Source organism: Varroa destructor, unplaced genomic scaffold (assembly GCF_002443255.2).
Source record: "Varroa destructor unplaced genomic scaffold, Vdes_3.0 BEIS01000005.1, whole genome shotgun sequence".
In the NCBI taxonomy this organism is placed as follows: domain Eukaryota; kingdom Metazoa; phylum Arthropoda; class Arachnida; order Mesostigmata; family Varroidae; genus Varroa; species Varroa destructor.
The window spans coordinates 38913208-38933019 of NW_019211458.1; the positions used below are offsets into that span (position 1 = coordinate 38913208).

Sequence of the window (19812 nt, forward strand, 5' to 3'; positions counted from 1 at the left end):
TAGTTCTGAAGTAAGTCAAATGATCACTTCGAGGAAGCATCGTCTCCGGCAACGACGTTCATCAACTAAACTTGAATACACGAAGGTTAGTTCTATAGGATGCATATAGGATGAACGATTAGCTACAGGCAAGAAGGGGGTTTTCATCGTACGTGAAAGATCTTCGGCCATGGCTTGCTTCTTCCTTCTACTGCTTGGCGAATCCTTTCGCTTACAAACAACGGGACTGGTTTATCGCTCATGTGAACATCAAAAGCGGACGGACCGACGCACGGACTCGACGTGAAAGCTGCCGGCCGTTCTATCTTCGTTTATTCCTTTGGTGTGAGGTGTCTGTCTCGCGAATCCGGCAACACGTGACCGGTTTTACTGAACGAAGACCGATCTTAGTCTTCGCGTTGAGAGCTTATTTACGAGATGACGGGAAAAACTACATGGAAATACGGTGCATACAATAACTCATGTACACATATAGCCCAAAAAGCGTAATGTGTATAAATGACACGGGCCATGCCTCAAATACGGTACATGTGCTCGCGCCATTGGGATGGTGCACACTCTGCTGTTACACGTAGGAGCTTAAGTGCGTTCAATCAGTGCAGAACTCACCAATTTGAAAAAAGAAGCGACATTAACAAGTTCAGAGGATTGTGGAACGTCGCCGTTCTGTTAGGTAATGATTTTGCCGGGTCCGTGATAAGATCTCCATTTGCCACAGGTTGTTTCTGGGGTCAGTCGCTATGAACCAATAGGTTCGAAGACGAGCGCATACTTCGACAATTTTAACGCACTTAGCCCGATCTCAAACTGTGAGCTCTGCTGTGTTTTTGCTATGCTTGTACGCTGCTTAGAGGAATCGCATACCACACCACGAGCCACAATCGGTTGCGGTAGAGACTCGATCTGCGATCTTAACGCTGATAACTAGCTCGCAGACCCAGCTCGGCTCTTAGACTTTCTAAATGTCTTCACACGAGAGGCTTAACCTCGACATCGACCGTACCTACAATAGGCGAAAGCAAGCAAGGGGGAGAGGCTGGCAGGAAGAAAGCAGTGCACAAAATATATGTCTCTTGTTGGGAATTAGGGGAAATTATTTCGGACAAGAAACATGATGCATGTAACGTGTGACGTATATATTCAGTTATAGCTATTTACTTAGGTGCACAGCGATGCATTTCAGTTGAACTTAGACTGGATTGAAGTCTATGAAAGCAATAATGGGTTATCCAACGAATCGCCCGCCATCTTGTTATTGTGGATCTGTTTTTCCTTATATACAATTAACATCTGGCCGACATAATGTTATGAAGAATGGTTGAATTCTTAGCCACTTTCAATAGTTTCATCTAAATTGCAATAACACTTGCTTTTATTGGGGTGCGACAAAACGTCAGATGCCCGTTCCTCATAACACACAATAACCACTTTATGTTTCGCGTTTTTATGTGATCTTTGATTGTTGATTTAATGTTTATCCTGCAGCTTGTTGCGCATAAAAACATACTAGCATACGACTACAGTCACTTTATGAATGTCGTAAAGAGTAACTGTTTAGATCGCGTGGAGCTTTTTTCCACGTTGTGCTTTTGCTTGGAACAATGCCGGTAATATCAAATAGATAGACAATCTGTTGGTACTTGCCTTGTCGTATCAACCCTTACTCTTGCTTAACGCATCTGAATGATAATATACAAATATTGTGAAGATAAATACTGGTAAATCTTTCCATAGCTACATTCGACTCTATGACTAATCCATGTTTTACCTATCCTGAGTAGGGGAGCTTTTCGCTGGCGTTACTTGAAACACCTTCCCGCGATTGGCTTCGAACTTTGACGTCCAACTGACAACCGATTAGCCCTAACTTTGTATTATCGTTAGATAACGTTGCCTAATTGTCCGTTCGTTCGTTTTCTGTCCTACTGTTATTTGCTTCATCAGTTTCTGCTATACGTATAGAAACTCGAAATATTCTCGCTGTTTTCTTTTGACCGATTGCGTCGTCGTTGTTGCGATAGCAAAACAGAGATAAGTAGACAACAGAACAAAATGTCAGGCTTGCGTGTAGATCCACCCTATGGACGGACACCTGTGGCACATTCTTGCTTTCGCAGTCACCTTTGCCGACTTGCCTGCCGCCTCGGGATCTATCCGCTCTGCTCCCACGCACTGTTAAGGCTATTGCCATAATCTGTCACTTCTGGTCGAATTCTAGCTTTCTTTCGATCTAGCCTTTCATATAATTCGCGTCCTGCAGAGTCCTAGGAATGTTTCTCCGAGTTGGTTGTTTACCTGACGCAGCAACTCTCGACATTCTTTCTCGCCGTTTTACTTGTGAGTGCAACTCATTTTTCGTTCGCTGCGCTGCTTTCTTGTCGACTCCGTTCTTTTTCTCTAGTTTTCTTGGCCTACCGAGGCACTTCTCGCTTTCTGCCTAGCTTTCTTGAGAGCTAGCACGCTCTCCGTTGTTCTCGGTTGCGTTATACGACAATGCTAACGAATGTAACACCAGACAGGGGGATATAGTTTTGGCTTAAGGAGCTGGTGTTGGAAACTGCCCCGAGACTGCTGGAGACCTTGACTTGACGACGATTCGAATCGATACAAGAGACAATATCCTATCGAAATCAGCAGAACGACGAACGCCCAGACTCACACGCATATATACTAGCCAAGTTATACACCTACAGCATTCTTCAGCCTCCACCGCCGCTACCAGCAGCATCATTAGCATCATCAGCGTCCTGGTACCAGCAGCTCGTCAGCATCAGTATCCTTCGGCCGTCCCCTTTTAAGGCCTGTAAGCCCCTCAGCGCACACGAGCAACGGAGGCAACCAGCCCAGAGGGCATCCCCAGGTGCTCGCTAGTCCGTTCCCCACCTATGGACATACGGCAACAGCGAGCGAAGCGTGTGAGCCTCTGCCTTTTGTATCTATTCACGACAACGCCGGGGACTACGGCGACGACTAACTAGACTAGCATTACCGTACCCGCTATTGCTACCTCCCCGTCGAGCTGCAGCGCCGCCTGCCGGAACCCCGAAGAATCTGGCTGACCGGTTGGCTGTCGGCTGGTTCCCCTCACCCGAGACAGCAGCTCAGTCGTTGGCGTCTTCTTTCTGGTGGCGCTCACACCTAGTCGCTCGTATCAACATGGCCGCTAGCTGGGAGCACTGCTGAGCCGGGGCCATCATTCTGGAGAGATTCTGTGCGACGACTGTGTGAAAAGCAGCGATTCACAGTGCAGCCGAGCTACAGTTCCTGCTGCAGCAACACGACAGGTTACAGCATTGACAACAGCGCATCGAAATAGGACAACGATCGTTGTCCACGGTGGATTATAAATCCACACAGTGCTATACCCCTTGGAATATAGTATGGCTCTATTGCAGAACGAATTCAATGACAAGACATAGTGCGCGGTGTACTGGCGATCTGCAAACAAGAAGATTCTCACCAGGAATGATTTGTCGTTGCTTGGCCAGCGTAATATGTACTAGCAGATTTTTGCCTCCATTTGTTCCTTACATCCACAATTCGGTACTGAACTAGCCAGTCTTGTTGATGCGCCGGGCCTTGTGCATATCGTTAAAAAAGGATACTGTACAAAAACGGATTTTACGCAGGATACTCTGCTTTATGTGGGAATTCTCGTCCAGCGGAACTAGATAACGGTGCTTCGTTTTGTGATGTGCTTTTGACTAACTTCTACTAGGCGTATAGGTTCCGAGAAAACGACCAACAGGGGTATTACTGTGTGCACAAATTTCTTGACTAAGTACAAGACAGAATTTGTTTCAGGTTCCGTTCACAGTGTGGCAGACATCAACGGTACAGCTAGTAGTGTGAGTGTGGGCGACAACATTATATTTGACCTTACGGGGTCGTCAGCTTCTTTTATCTTGCCCCTGTCAGTTGCCAGTTGGTCGCTTGACATCATCGATCGTCGCTAGAGCCACAGTACCGCAGTTTCCAGTTGCCGCTAGCCTCCGTTGGTTCCTGACGTCTGAGTTCATATTCAGCATGACCCACGTCTATCTGCAGCTTGTATCGTTTCCCCAGCATTAAGCAGTAGTAGCACCAGCGCAGAGGCTGCTGTTGTCGACGGTCTGTCGGTCGCTATCAACGCCGCCGCTGCTTCTCGCAGGAGTCGGAGCCGCTAGCTGCTGCCCAGCGTCACTCTCCGGTACCAAGCTGGCAATGGTTGGTCTGTTCGTGCGGCCTTTGCTACGGCTGTTGTGGACTACGCTAAACTGGGCGAACAGAGCCACCGACTAACGGAGGAGCATACAAATCCTACTGATCGGGCCGGTTGCGTCGTCACCGTCCTGGACCAGCAACGGCAGTCGCGAAGGGGCCTCCGGCGATCGCTGCTCCCATTTTGACTTTCTTCGCATTCGTTGGCCGATCACGACTTTTCGGACCTTGAGGCATTAGGGGTGCCTGTGGCAGCGCCTGCGTACCGCGGGCGCTTTCTCAGTGCAACCTAATCGGAGTAGCCGCCGCAAACGTCGTCCGGGCACCGTTGACGGGGAAGACGAGGGCTACGGCTATATCGACGGCAACAACAAACATCAACCAAGGAAGGACAATCAAGGGACGGCACCTCAACATCATTTTCGTGCGAAGTGAAGGGTGCATAGTCGGTACCTCACTTACTGAAGTGCCGCTGGTAGGCTTAACACTTTGCTTCTGCCTATAATTACGGGGCAACCGTCGATATTGGTCGTATTGGTCAGCAGTAGCATCGAATGCATCAACGCTTCGCATCGGAAAACTCGACGCCTTCCACAGTTCTCACAATTTACAATTCGCTGTTATCGGTAGAGGCAAGGCTCTTGTTAATGCTAATTCAGCTGTAAGCAAAACGTAAAAAGCAAACAGAAAAACTATCGCGCTTACTGCTTGTGACGTCTAGCAACACTCTTGACACCATGATTATAGTCTTCTTCTGAGTGTGCCGCATTCAAGACGAGCCCTTTGAGCTTGTCCGGTGACAGTATCCTCCCCCCCCCCGAGCGAAGGACTTCACGAACAGCCTGTCGCATTTTAAGCAGTGCGCTAGCGAAGACGCACAAAATGAGTGATCACGGTGTCGTCAAGCAGGGCTATGTCCGTCAACGAAGCAAGAAGCTTGGCGGGGTCTGGCAGAAACGGTGGTTAGTGTTGAGAAAGTGTCCAAACATGGGTCCCCCCAGACTGGAGAGCTACACTTCAGAGATGGACTGGAGAAAGTACAGCACGGACATGGATAGTGGTCGACACCGCAGCTATCTAGGTAGCTGTAGGAAGTCCAAGGTTTATCTGCTTGACCAACGCCAGCCGAAAGGTGGTGCTATTTCGGTATCGAGACTGCCGTCATCCATACGAAAGTTCTCGTTCTGCGTCTGCTTCCAGACGAGTAATTCTGAGAACAATCATAACCACTCCGATATTCTAGTTGAGGGGCGACAGACCCGAAGAGACGGGAAGATCAAAACGTTCGCCTGTGAGTCGAACTACGACGCCGACGCTTGGGTTAAAGCCATTCAGGCCGAAGCCGGTCAGCTGTCGGAATCTGGTGAAGGCATACTTCTCGGCGGTGCGCCTGATGTTGTTGCTTCTTCACTTCGTAAGGAGATGCTGAATGATACCTTCCGAGTATTTCTCGTCTCGACCACAGCCCTCGACGCGTGTGGTGACTGTTTATTACAGGTGGCTCCTGAAAACCTATACGTGTACAGCATGCACGAACCCCGAGAAAGATTGGCTGCGTGGCCGCTAACCGCTCTGCGGCGTTATGGAAGCGACAGCGAGAAATTCACTTTCGAGGCTGGGCGTCATTGCGCGACAGGCGAAGGACTATTCGTTTTCTACGGGCCACATAGCGAATCAATATACCAACGAGTCCACCAGGCTACATTAGCAATCGCAGCCCAGGCGAACGCCATGGAACCTACAGCTCCGCAGTACGAGCGGCGACCGTCCATTGGTTCAAGTCCGAGACCGAATTTCAACGAGCTACGACACAGCCTGGAGGAGGACCTTAACTCGAGCTTTACAGCATCCACGACGACTAGCCACTTCGCTACTTCGGGTGGGGTGGTGAAGTCAACACAAAACCCCATTTCGTTTAGATCTCACCTACTGTCGCTGTCTACTCCGAGTGGACTGGAATGACAGATAACACACCGTTAGTCCGCGACTGCTACCTCACCATCAAAAAGACCACGTACAGCAATGTCATAGACACACAACGTATTCAGCGGGTGCTACTGAGCGGGGGAAGTGGTTGAGTATTACCATGCCCGGGTCTCATCTCAGAGTTCGTTTCTTCCTGTTGCGCAAAATCTTTTAGAGCGGTGTATTCAGATCGGAAGAGGATATTGGTGCCCGAGTAGGTTCTGCTTTTAGGTCTGATCTCGCGTCACAGTAGCAGAACCCTCTCGTGCTCACTGGCCCTGTTGCAACCTGCATGCAGGCTCAAGATCTATTGGTCTTATTATTGACTCTTATTTTTCTGTATAATGTTCGGCCGGGACTCAGCCGCAAGCGTAGCGAAAATGAGGAACGCAATGGACTGGACGAAGGATCCTAGTAGGAGGAGTTCCGCAAAGAAACTCCGGTTTGCGATGTAGATTTATCAAAAGCGGAGGAGAGTGACCACCGTTGTCAACCAGCGACAACTACACTCCACTGTGACTAGTATTGCTAGTACATATTATCACACTGAATGCGGTAACTGAAATCTCTAGCAATAATAGCAGCAGGAGCAGTATTCATACAAGAAGGATGTTGATTGTATCGTATTGTCGACGTAAACCTTTTAGCCAAAGGCGACCGCAGATGATATCTCGTTGGTTGCTTGCTAGCTACCATGTAGAAGTGTTTAGACTGAATCAGAGCGAAAAAACAACAGAATTAACAGAGAGCCAGAAAAACCAACATCAAATAAATATATCGAGAGCTTTGAAAAGCAGCGATAACAGAGCCATCGGAAGATGGACAACACTATTTTGCGCTAAGACAGTCGAACCTGTGATGGCGGTCGTGGCTAACTGCGTCTTTCGAGTGGCAGTGATGCCGATGCTCTGCTTTTTAAGCGCATCTTGCTCCGCAGGTTTTTTTCTTCCTTTGTAGATCATGACGATGCAGTTACTCTTGTTGCTGCTGCCGCTGCAACTGCCTCTGCTGTTGGTACTTGGCAATGGCCTTTCAATTTGATCCTCTTTCTTTTTATGTATATCTACAATATATAGACACGAATAGCTTTAATCGCCAATGGTGGTTTCAATTCAATTGTAGGTATCCACAGATTCGGCTGTGCGTGTGAGCATACAAGGTAGTTCTGCTGCCGACTTTACTATCGATGTCGTGTACACACAGGGACAGTGCCTTTCCCGACGATGCTTGTTTTTTTTTTGTTTTCTTTTCGCTATTGTCCTTGTTATGCTTCGTCACTTCGTTCATTTTCGATGTTGGCATCGTTATCGTGCGCTTGTATGATGTACGAAAACCGCTCTTGATTTTGGTTCTGGCTTACGCTTGCTGATCGTGATGCGTATTCTGCAGTGTTCTGCGAGCAGCGCCAGTCCGTAGCGTTGATTTCTGTTGCGGCTGCAACGAGCAAAAGTGCTCATATTAATGCTATAGATCAGCAATACATCGTACTTATTTACCAATAGTAGTGTAGGACGTATCTAGAGGCGAAGATACGCTGCAAATGGCGAGAGTGCGACTGATCTCGACGGTTATCCTGTACATATATAAACGATTTAAGTAGTTGCAACCAGCGAAAATAAAATTTGTTGCGACAATGCCTTATCATGAACGATAACGGCTGTGTCGCCATCTCCGTAACAGTAACTCTCGACGAATTGTAAACAATATCATAGCCATTTTTACGGCTGGTGCTTACGTTGAAGTCACAGCATACGTAGCACCTCTCACAGCTAAGTAACTAGTCGCCCGTGTTCGCGTGAGAAGTTCAGCAGAAATTCGTTAGGCACGCAAATAAAGAGCCAAACTGGCTGGCCCATGGCCTACCCGTTTTACAACGTATACATGGATCTATCTATGTACGGCCAGTAAACGCGATCGACTAAACGTGAAAGCGATTGACTGACTGAACGATGCCACGACGTCGATCAGTACGGCATCGACCATGACCACTAAGTGAACTTCGTCACGAGAGCCGTTCCCCGCTACCACACCCTTATGTAGATAGACTCGCCAACTCTCGGTCCTTCACTATGGCTGTAGAAAAAGTAGAGATGTGGTCACATAGACAGACCGGCTGACCGACCGACCGACCGACCGACGCAGTCCTCTAACGATTCTGCTCGACGTTTGTCTGCTGTCGGGGTTCTGCTGGACAGGTCCAGCGACGTCGAATCGCGCTGCTGGCTTGGATGCTCTCGTATTTGTATGAATGAGCGCGCCTGCGCAAGACATATGAAAGACAAAACTAAAAGTCTAATTTCTGTATCAAAGAAGCGTTCAAAGTAGAGTCAGTTGGCTGACTATTATGCCGTCCGCGACCGCTTTTCTAGCCTTTGAAATATGTACATAGGTTAGGTATCAGACAAATACAGTATGGAGTGCGTTTATGCCGAGAGCGAGAGAGAAGGGGAGTGGGCGGTCGGGGAAGGGATGGGGTGGGGGCAAGACGAGATCTCAGTTGGGCGACAAGTGCAACGTAAAAATGTACATAACGTGTAAAATGTAAGGCAAAAACGGGATGAACGAAATGAGCGCGACAAAAGCGAATAACTAACTTCTAAAAATTAATGAATAAATACAAAAGAAAAAAAAAGACGAAGTTACAAACTGCTTATGGATGTGTGTTTAGTTATTTACTATAGATTATTATATAGAGTATGTGTAAGTAGGTATGCGAAAGGTGCAATGTATAACGAATACATATAGTGATACCAATATGTGTTCTGAAACCGAAGTTTCAATGTAAACAATATCAGAGAAATATTCTAATTATGTCAAGCCAAAGAAGGTTATCGTAATTATAGCAAAAAGAAATGTTTTTTGTTTGGTCGCGATCTTGCACTAGCTCAGAGGCAGAGCGCACAAACTAAGGATAGAGACTCTCTTGAAGTATTTGTTGCTGTTTTTTTTTTGGTCTAATGAGCAATATCGTGCATTGATTAATGATCCAACGCTACGCAGCCATTCCAACAATCTTTAACAATAATCTCACCTACTTAAAAGCTTTTAAAATTAATTTGCTTCAGGGTTTTCAGGTTGGCTTCCAAATACTCTTTGACACAGCATCGATCAGTAAAACTTAACTTTAACTTGAAACTACTGGATAACCCTATTTGTTACCTCACAAAAAACATATGTATGCAATACATCATATATAGCGTACTACGTTACTTCTGGATTCTCGGATTATTACGTATCGGTCCTATTTAAGAAGTTGACCGTGTTGTCTTCCGCGCGGGCCCAAACTGCTCGTTGCTACGGTAACGGCTTAGGTCAACTAACTCGAGCCATGCTATTTCATCTATACGGCTCCCACCCAAATGCTATAACGACCAGCCACTGTCCGCTCGTTGGGGTCATGGTAGCATTAGCTTAGAGGGTAGCGTCAAAAAGACTAAACGTCATCACTGAGCACCGTCGCTACAGCGATCCGAGCCGAGAAGCCATTGGAAGCAACACAATGCATGAGATCTACGATCCTTACTGGCAGGACAAGGACATCCGGTTCGACATCACCAACCCGTGAGTAAACTGACTTTGCTCTCTGCGCGTAGCTAGTGCTTACTTAGGCTGACACTCTGATCCGTTCCGTTGCGCACGACACCAGCAAACAGGCTTTACGTTATCTGGTTTGGTCCACTGTTAGGACGCACAAATTGGTGGGTTGGCCAAGGAGAAGAGCATCCAAAGCGAAACACTCCTTCAAAGTAGCTGCCGCAGTTGTGTTGGTGACGACGCTGGCAGGAAGAGGCCACCGACTAAGTGTCCAAACGTACGTGTTCATCCAAATGTGGCCGCATCTCTCTGTCTTTCCATCTGTAGCTATGTAGTGTTGTGCATTCGTCTGCGGCATGCGCTTTCGTATGAGCAGTGAGCTATTGAGACCGATATACGAAACCAGCAGGGAAAAAGCCAAAGCCACAGGAACTCGAAGACCATGCTGGGGTTATAGGAAGGGAACGGCGAAATATTCGAACGAGTGATAGACCGGGAAAGCTTTTCGGGCTGGATGCGCGGACACGCAACGCAGCTAAGTTTAAGTACGGCATTTAGACACTACGATTAAGGCCGGTTGGTTTTCGTTCGTTACTAGCTTGTCCTATAGCACACACATATACCGATGCAGATTTGGTATCTGACATTGCATTGCCGTAGTATCTTAGTTGCTGTGCCTGCCTATGGCAAAATGAATATACGCTAAAAAAATGTTATACCGTACAGCAACATCGTTCTCAGATAAATAAAGGATGAGCATTTCAATAATCTAATCGCAGGCAGTATACATCGCGACACCATAATAATGCTCAATGAAGATCGAGGTTGTCCGTTTCGCCGAACTGCCAAGTTATCTACAGAAGAAATAGCGACGGTAGCTCAAGTTGATTTATTTCAAAATTCTACATCAACTTTTTCTTGAGATAATAATGATTGTGGTAGTAATGGCAAAGATTTAGTGAAGCTATAGAAAAGCTTCGTTGTGTTTCTTAATATATTTTATCATCTATTCTGTTCCGTGAAATATTTGTGTAGACGTTCAGCTCTGTGTACCATCACTTCCCTCTAGGAATTTTGTGCGACATATAATGGGTGAATACGGTTCCTTGAACGAGGCATCTATGAAGCGTGAGCCTGGTCGAATACAAAGCCATTGCGCTAATGATCACGGCGTATCAATCACAAGGTTCAAGCCTTTTAAATTTCACACCTTTAGAGAGAAAACCTTGATCTACGGAGTCGCAAGTTTCATCATGTCGTTCTGTTTGCAGTAGTTAAACCGCGTTCACTAATCGGAAGAACCGCTTCTATAGAAAGTACATACACAGTATGCTAATCGCTATTGTAGCTTCCTGCTGCGTTTTCTAACACTAAAATCACCAACGAAGAGGTGTTCCCGGGTCACTCCGGTCACAACGTCGGACCGAATCCAATGTCGCCGTACCAAATTTCTCTATTCCGGTACTTGAAACGAGTCGTTCGACGTTCTTCGTGTCTTGCCGACATGAAGTGTCTAGTGTTTGTTGTTTCGTGGTATCGAGACGCAACCATCGTCACTGATGAGCTCATACGTACCTCGTTTGAGTTTCTCTCGTGTGTCCTCATCGAATAAAAAGAAACTGAGCTAAAACTGAGTTATTCGGACCCTGCGCTCAGTCAGGTGATAGGCTTCTACCGCTACTGCGCTGAATCTGCGATGCTGCCACCACAGCATTGACTTCGTTTAAGTCATCTCAAGCAGGATGTATTAGATGCCGTCTAGCCTCCGACTGGTTACGGTCGTGACTCGGAACATCTCTGATCTCTCGCTGAAACTACAGATGCAGCACTCATAATAACAAGAACAGTGTCTACAGGAGCCACGTCGAGAATAAAAACGACGTGAAGCAAAATACAACATAATCTTCATTCTGTTCTCTTCTATCTAAGCGAGTTTCTTGATCCCGCTGTGGCTGTTGTTGCCAGTGCTTTTTAATATCTTAGAAGCGGCTACGAGGGGCAGGCTAGAGGTCCTGTACTTCATTTGTCGTTATACTGCTTACGGCAGCAGGCTCTAAATGAGAGCCGCAACAAACATAATCATTTGTGGTAGTTACCGATTGCTCATTCCACGCGCCATGTCGCGTCCGTGTCGAAGTTTTGCTACCGCCAGAATCTCAAAGCGGACATCCCATCCCTTTTCTCTCTTCGGAAATTATTAAAAAGATTTAATTAGGATCTTGGGGAAAAAATCAAAAACACCCTGCCTTTTTCACTTTTTTTTCTCGTACTCCTGCTCGGTTTGGTCCGTATGAAATATCGCTTATTGAGATAAGCTTTGTCTTGTGTGTTCTGACCATAAAAGTATCGAAAACACAAATAATTACCTCTTCAATTTTAGCTCGCCCCTTTTCGAACGCTACCCGTTATTCTGACCGGTTGAAGATAGATATTTTTAGCAATTAGGATCTCGTTGCCGCTACCATACACAGTTCCATTGTGATGCTTTAGGCTGTCACTTTGGATTCACGATTCTACTGAAGTATTCAAATCGTATCTGAATAAATTCGAAGATATTTGCAGGAGGAACTCCAGCTCTGAAGTCGAACCTAGGCTGATTCAGTGCAACTATCGCGGGTCCTTGCTAAATTCTTTTTGCTGCTCTTTGATACATCGTAGTTACTGCCGTTAAAGCCCGGCGTTGTTATTATCATTGCTGGTTGCAGTAGGCGACCGAGGGATAAGGTCACAAATAGTCAACAAAGACAGCCAGCGGTCATCAGCTAATAGTGACGAGGGACATGCTTCTCTTCTGACAGATAATTTTGCTACGGAATCGCGGATCAGGTCCGAGTAAAAGTGACTGCTGAACTTTTCAAAGTTTGTCCTCCATCGTGCCAGGTGTTGTACAAGAAGTTCTCATTTGTACATTGTGAAACCGGTAGACGTGTTCTTCACAGTTACAATCGCTGAGAGGTACGGAACGGTCCTAGTGACCAACGTTAGGATGAGCAGGCCTCTTGGTGATACCTGATTTAGTGATTCGATTCATACTAGTAGTAGTAATAATAATAACAATAAGAATTCGCTTATATATTGCACATTCACGCATGCTTTATAACGGATACGTTAATATTGTTTCCCGAAACGTATTTACATTTACGTACATTACTTTTCTTCTACCTTACGTCTTGTGCCTCGTCTCGGGCCCCAAAGAGGCCCGTAAAATACGTTGTTCGTCTACCAACAAAAACGCACGTGGGACGCACTACGAGTATGCATCATATATTAGATAAATACAAGACAATTACTTGAGATGGTAGTTCTGGCTGCTGATAATGGCGAAGAACATTATACGATAAGTTAGAGATAGGGTTGTTCACAATCTTAGCCCAGAGAAAACGCCCGTTAGGAGCAATCGGGCAAAGTTGCCACCGCGAAGCTATTGTTGTCGTCAATCTGCTGGTTGTTGTTTTTGTTGCTATGCATTCTATTATGTCATTGCTTTTTGCAGAAGCGCCAACGACGGCGAAACGGCCGAACGCGGCGAAATGGAGTGTAACGAGGGAACAGCCGATCGTCTTGGCTTGCCCAGCAACGAAACGAGTAGAAATCATAGCATGTATTATTATTATAGTAGATACATACAGTTGATAAAATTGCTCCCACCGTTTGCTCGATAGTTGGCTAGGGCCGTCGCCGCGGCCGTTGTCGCCTCTGCTACCATAAGGAGATGCAGTAAAAAGGAGATAATATCTACTTTTTTCGATGTCGCTGCGTGTGTGTGTATTGGTGTTTATATATCGACGTGTTCTATGTAAGCAACTGCGAATTTGGACGTAATTATGCACCTGTTTCAGTTGATAGGCACTGGTAGTAGATTCGTGTGGATAGCGACGTCAATTCAACGGCAAATGCTTGTTATTCTGGCCTTATATGTAAGAGACCCATCAAGTGCAATCTTAGCACCAGCAAGAAACACAACCAGCGGCAGGAGGCCCGCAGAAAGGAATAACCAGTCAAAGCGATATTGGCGTGTATTTCCAAATGTGGGAGACAGTTTGCCCTTGTGCGTGCGTGCGTGCGTGCGTGCGTGCCTCATGGATCGGCTGTCTACTAGCCCGTTTGCATGTCTGCCCAGTTGATTTCGGGTCGCACAGATGCATAGCCGGCTTGACGGACCGGCAGTCTGCGAATCTTCACTGTCACTCATACTATTAAAACTCGCGTCGTCATTACCGTAGCCGGTAGCTATAGGCGCTCGAGGGATAGCGCCACAGATGTTGAGAGAGCCACACACAGCCGGTCGTTATTAGCTGATCCTGACAAGGGACCAACTCCTCTCTTGACGGAACGTGTGCTTTTTGTCACGGCCGCTGCTGTGGTCACGGCCAGCAAAAAAAGAAAGAGCAAAAGCTGCGGTAGCGATTGGCTCATTGGGACAATTATAGAAAAAGGACCAAGATAATGCGCGGCTTATGCAGCAATTGTTGTCGTTGCTGTTGTCACTGCTGCTTTCGCCGCTACAGTTTTGCTGAATCGAACAGGGAGCGTAACGGGCGTGTGGTAGCCCTGTTCGAACTGGAATGGTCCAATTCGTCCACGATAGGAGGAGCGCCTTCACCATGATTAAGGTCCACTGATGATGTTCAACATTAGCGATTATAGCACATCTCGGACAGCGGCAGGACTAGCAGAGGCAGCAGAAACAACAAGAACAACAGCAACAACATCACGTTCTCTATCGTTGTAATACCTGAATGGATACATTTTAACATGCAAGAAAAGGTTGTTTTTGCGAAAAACGGCTCACTATCAGGAGCTGATTAGCGGAGTTATTATTTATCACTATATATATATACTCTATTAAGAAAAATGTTTCTATTTTATCAGATGCCACATATCAGAACGTAGACTTTTCAGATGAGCTCCTATGTAATTTGTGTACAAAAAAAACACAGTCTAATGTGCGCCACTTGAAATTTCCATCAAACACAATAGATAAGGTTTATGAATTTATTTCTGCTGGCGCACCCTTTCGCTTCTATTCCCTTCTCTCCGAACAAATAGCAGGTAACCGAAATCTGAGCGTTAGACGCCTGTCTGAAATATGCTATATATAAAATGCTATACTCAGTCTGGATGCAATACGTATTAACAAGTGTGATCTCAAAAAATAGATGGTACTTTATAGCATTTATCGCTGCGTATTTGATACGGCTTTTCGTCGCCAAAATGAAAACCAGACCTATGTGCAACCTATAGGGAAACGGCATGTATGTTAGCTTCCCAGATTGAGCAATTTTGCAACACACCATTAGAACGTCTATCTGAATATAACGAATATTAGAACGTCCAGTTGCATGACTCCGATAAAACGTACCATTGCTTCCTTTAATATCACAGTATGAAAAGTTACGAGTGTGCGCCATGTTGTGTAACGTTCAACCAAGGAGAAATTTTAGGAGGTAGAAAACTGTGGATTTTTGAAATTGTATTAGTCGCCAAATTGACGAGTCAAAACGACGTCCCATACTCTTTCGTTTGCAAATTAGCAATGGCAATTGTCTGAAACCTTTTTCGTTCTAGCCCCTTCGTCCGTTATCAGTTCACCTTGTATATCAGGCCACAAGCTGAAATGCAATACCACGCGGATCACATATCTTCTGTTGTACGTTCTCTCTTTGAGAGCAGCAAAGATAGTTTCTTGCAAACGCTCAATACAGACGAAAAACAACTGATATCAATACAAAAACAAGACGTTTCGTGAACTGTGGTTCTAGTGCTCATGAAACAGGCAAATCAGCGTGGCAGCTCTCACTGTTAGCTTGCTCCCCGGTTGTCCTTGTTGTTTTAGCTGAACTAGCCTCTGGTGATACAATAGGTAGAGTTGTAGTTACAACCCTCACCGATGTCATCGCTTCTGCTATTTTAGCTGCTCTATTGACGCTCTGAACAGTGTACGTAGTCGCAATTTGACCGATTACCAATTATCGACAACCAGCGCGATATCTAATTATTACGCGGCAATAATCGCACGCGAACATGGCACCACTACCACTACAACTGCTGCTATAGGCACCAGCGTGGTACGTCGATTCGACGCCATAGCAACGGCCATTGCGACCATAGCACTGAGCATTGCTACCGGCTTAGCGTAGAAAAGCCGGAGCGTTCCGTATCCTCTTGACTGTGGAAGCAACAACAACAGCAGCGACGGCGGCTACGGTAACAGACCGTTACTACCTTCTAATTCTCGCCCCGTTCGCCGCTTTGCTCTATCACTTGCTGGCTGATGATCGGATCTATCGGTGGCGAAGTTCCATCAGTCCGAAGGTAAAAAAGTCGACGAAGACGACGAAAAAAAAGTAGACGAAGAAGACACATTGCCTTCGTTTCGTCTGGTCTGGCCCGAACCGCGCGCCTTCTTCGTCTCGTGTTTTGCTGTGTCGTTTTTATTAGGGTACTTCTCGAAGTTTTTGTTGCTATCGTGATACCGGTGAGCGGCAGACGCTGCCAGCAGACTTCTTCGGATCGAAGGTTTATCTAGTAAATACATGCGGAATGTATGCAGCGGATGGGACGGCCATCGGAGCATTGCGGTCGACGTATGTCGTTCGTAGGTCCACAGGCGCTACGTGGTGCTACGTTGTCGTCTGCTAACGTTAGCGTCTTGCTGAAGTGGATGATCAGAAGGCAGGAACGTTGATAATAAATCAGATCACTTTGTCATACAACAGTAGAAGCTGTGCGTACTAATCGTACAGTGTCATCGTTAATTAAATGCTTATGTTACTGGGCTATAGTAGGTGTACGAGCAGCGTTTCGATGAGCTCGTATACTAACATGCAAAACCGGATTAGGTCGGCCGACGTCTTCCTTTACTTCAGTTTTATTGGCATCGGCTGGCCGGTTAGTTAGGTGGTTTGCTGTGTCGGGATAATTAAATATGCGGACCAATCGGACGTTTCGTACTGGGCTCTCATTTAGTAGTCCACTCTAGTAACAAAAACGGGAAAATGATGCTTCTTGTCTATATAATGCTTAATTGATTATCATTCGCTGTGAAACCTTTCTAGCCTAGAGAAAATTTAGGAGTTTCGACTGTGTGAGAAATTGCGGGCGCCTTGGAAATGGGCAATTTGTAAAAAGCTCTATCAATCCAATATACAATGTAAATGTGGTGCATAGGCAAAAAAGCTATTTCGAGTAAAAGTAAGGCATAGCTAGATTAATGGCCGTTTACGCGCTTGATATCTAGATCTATGTAGAAAAGGCTAGTTGAAAAGCTCAATTCGACCCTTCAGTCTATTGATAACTGTAATGCATTTGTGTATTACATTATTTTTTTCGTAAATTGCCAATAGCTCAATTAGCTGAAAGTATCAATGTATGTAAAACAAATTAAAATTAAAAAAAAAAAGATAGACTTGCGGCTTTGGCGGTCACTTCTGAAAAGGTGAAAGCAAAACGATCAAAAACCATTCTGGCAATAGCGAATGTTATTCCGCTGCCCTTTTTTTTTTTTTATAACACTCGTTGTAGCAATGACAACTTTGTTCGCAATAGCTTTAGCAATATCTGAGGTGATTGAATCATAATTTTTGAAATTCTACTCAGAAATTTACTAAGTCACTGCTATCGGCCTTCAGAAATCAGTTCACCCTCTACGAATACTTCGTAATCTGTAGTGCCAAAAATTTAGCGATTCTTTTTGAAGCATGTATATATATGTATATATATATATAGACAACCAAATTGATTGTCTTCCAGTATCAGTGTTCAGCGTTCATGCAAAACCGGGAAGCGTACACAAACAAAGCGAAAAGTGGCAAGTGCCTGTCACTGTCCAACAGTCGTCGAACGAGTTGTAATTAACGGTAAAATAACGAGCTGTCTGTATGTATATATGTGCCTTATGCTCTTCGCTTGTTTCGTTAAATGTCGCTTGGCTAAACAGGCCAGCTAGTCAATAACATTTAAACTGTCACGTTGCTATATCACAATTGATCCGCCTCTTCTTCACCAATACTTCACATGTCTGATAAGCCTGGTCTCGAACGAACGTTTCATATGTGTGCACACACACGAACCTTTAATGGATGTTGCAAGTCTAACCATGTTGGTCAAGTGATGCTTCATGTCGTCACCGGATGATAGATTTATGCTAGTGATGATTGCACCCGTGTAGCTAGCTGTACATGCAGCGGTAAGCGAGGTCTCCTCCAGGAAACAGGACGGAACCAACTCAACAACGAAGGACTTTGATAAGAAGAAGCAGAAGTAAATGAAAAAGGAAGCTTGCCGACGTTCTCTTGGCCCGAAGTCGATAATGTCACTCGATTTCCAGCGGTTGGCAGGATCGATTATCGTCTATATCTAAGCCAGCAGGCGATATTCATCAGCGTGTTGTTGCACGCTAGGCCATCACTATGTTTGCGACATCTAGCGCCATCACCAAGATGGTCAAAGATCATCAGAATCACACTATAGTTGTGCTGCTATTGCCGCTTGTTTTCGTTGCTGCTATTATACACTGCGATTACGGATAGGTGCTGTTAATATTGCCGTCTCCAATGGCGATGCGTATCCCGGTTCCGCATCGTCATGACGTTGTCAATCCATGTGTCGCTGACTTCTCTGTCCTACCTCAGAGCCAACGGTCGCAAAAGATCGGTCGCCGTCTTCTCTTCGCGAATGTCTCACACGTCGCAAAAAGCAAGATGGCTTCGTAAGAAGGTGCCAGCATTTGTTATCGACGGCGACGACGACTGCAAGAAGAGCAGCAGCAGCAGCCGCAGAAGCCTTTACGGCTTCTGCGGCTGCTGGTGCTCAAGCCTGACGGTGACATCGAGAACGAACGTCAAAAATGGTAACTTGATCGGAGGATGATTCTCGCTGCTGCCACCAATGCTGCTGTCGCTGCTGTTACTCACGCCGTTTGACCTTTTTCTCCATCTGCTAGGCCGGTCCGTTGGGTGAGTGCAGCAGCGGCAGGAAGGGCCAGAAATCCAGCTTCACTGCGTTTGTCTGACTTTTACTATGAGATCATTCAGTAATAGATAAATTAAAAATAGACGCTGATTTCGCTGAATAGATATAAAAGGCGTCTAGCTGGATCCTATTGGTGCGTACCAGCGACAACGACAGCGATTTCAAACGAAACGTTTAGGGCTTGAAGCCGGGGCTCGTAGTAGCACGGTAAAAGCGTGAGAACTCGTAGTATCTAAAATCGTAACTGCTATACGTTGGCTAATTGCAATTATTACGAGGGGGCCTCGATTGCAAGTAACACTGAAGCCGATCTACCAGGAGAACGGAGTCATAAGCGTTGGCTGTACTGCCGGTAATGCGTGGAGCAATCATTGTTACAGTTATACAACCATTACTGGAGGAGTGGTTGTAGAAGTAGTACTTTACCTTATCCCCATCCGTTACTCGCCATATTGATAGCAGAGACCGACCCCATTTCGTTCTTAGCAGACTCTTTTCTTGCCTCGCTGCTGCTGCTACTGTTAGTTTCGAATTTACCATACATTTTTTTACCGGTTACGTCGCCAACAACATAATCCAGTGAGAATTAAGTACAGCAGACCCCATCTATCTTCTTCATATATCACCTATCCATCCATCCATCCATCCATCCATCCATCTATCTATCTATCTAACTCGCCTGGCGGGATCGATTGTAACTCTCTGGACAACGTGGAGGAACAAAGGATGCGCGTCGCGAGCCGCGCTCTTGTACGTGTGAACAGACACGGAATCAAATAGCGAGCAGGCAGTGACGTGAGAGAGCTAGCAACTAGTCACTATTGATCAACTGCAATTGCTGCAGCATGTATCCAGCCAAGGCTCTCTAGAAGGACTGACTGAGCAACGGTCTGTGCTCAAGCGTCCCTAAGGGATGATCTCGATTAAATGAGAAATCGAAAGAGAAGATCTCTACAAACCGTTAACGCTTTCACCATCAGCATCGGGATGCTATCAGCATTATTTGGGGATGAACATGATTCGAACAGATCAGTGACAGATGTGTTTCACCGTACGTAGGTTGCCTACGTTGGCTGAGAGCTGCGATGACTTCGTCGACTTTCTCGTTGTTGTACGTAGTGACAACTTAATGCGCCAGCT

General features: G+C 45.9%; 2 protein-coding genes across 8 annotated transcripts in view; both read left to right on the forward strand.

Annotated features, from left to right (window-relative positions):
* BBS5 (Bardet-Biedl syndrome 5 protein) overlaps positions 1-19812 on the forward strand; it is a 26439-nt gene continuing 6627 nt past the window's right edge. For 2 of the 7 annotated variants that reach the window (XM_022806521.2, XM_022806523.2), the window contains exon 1: positions 8946-9726. In XM_022806521.2, coding sequence (XP_022662256.1) covers positions 9665-9726 — 62 coding nt within the window. In that variant the 5' untranslated portion in view covers positions 8946-9664. Of the gene's footprint in view, positions 3751-8945; positions 9727-9803; positions 10245-11987; positions 12655-17464; positions 17559-18558; positions 19784-19812 lie in introns of those variants that run through there. The other 5 variants (XM_022806525.2, XM_086989706.1, XM_086989707.1 and 2 more) reach the window with 5 other exon arrangements.
* LOC111250779 (docking protein 5-like) lies at positions 3744-8816 on the forward strand. Its single transcript, XM_022806520.2, has one exon. The coding sequence runs from the start codon at positions 5083-5085 to the stop codon at positions 6160-6162; it is 1080 nt and encodes a 359-aa protein (XP_022662255.1). The 5' UTR covers positions 3744-5082; the 3' UTR covers positions 6163-8816.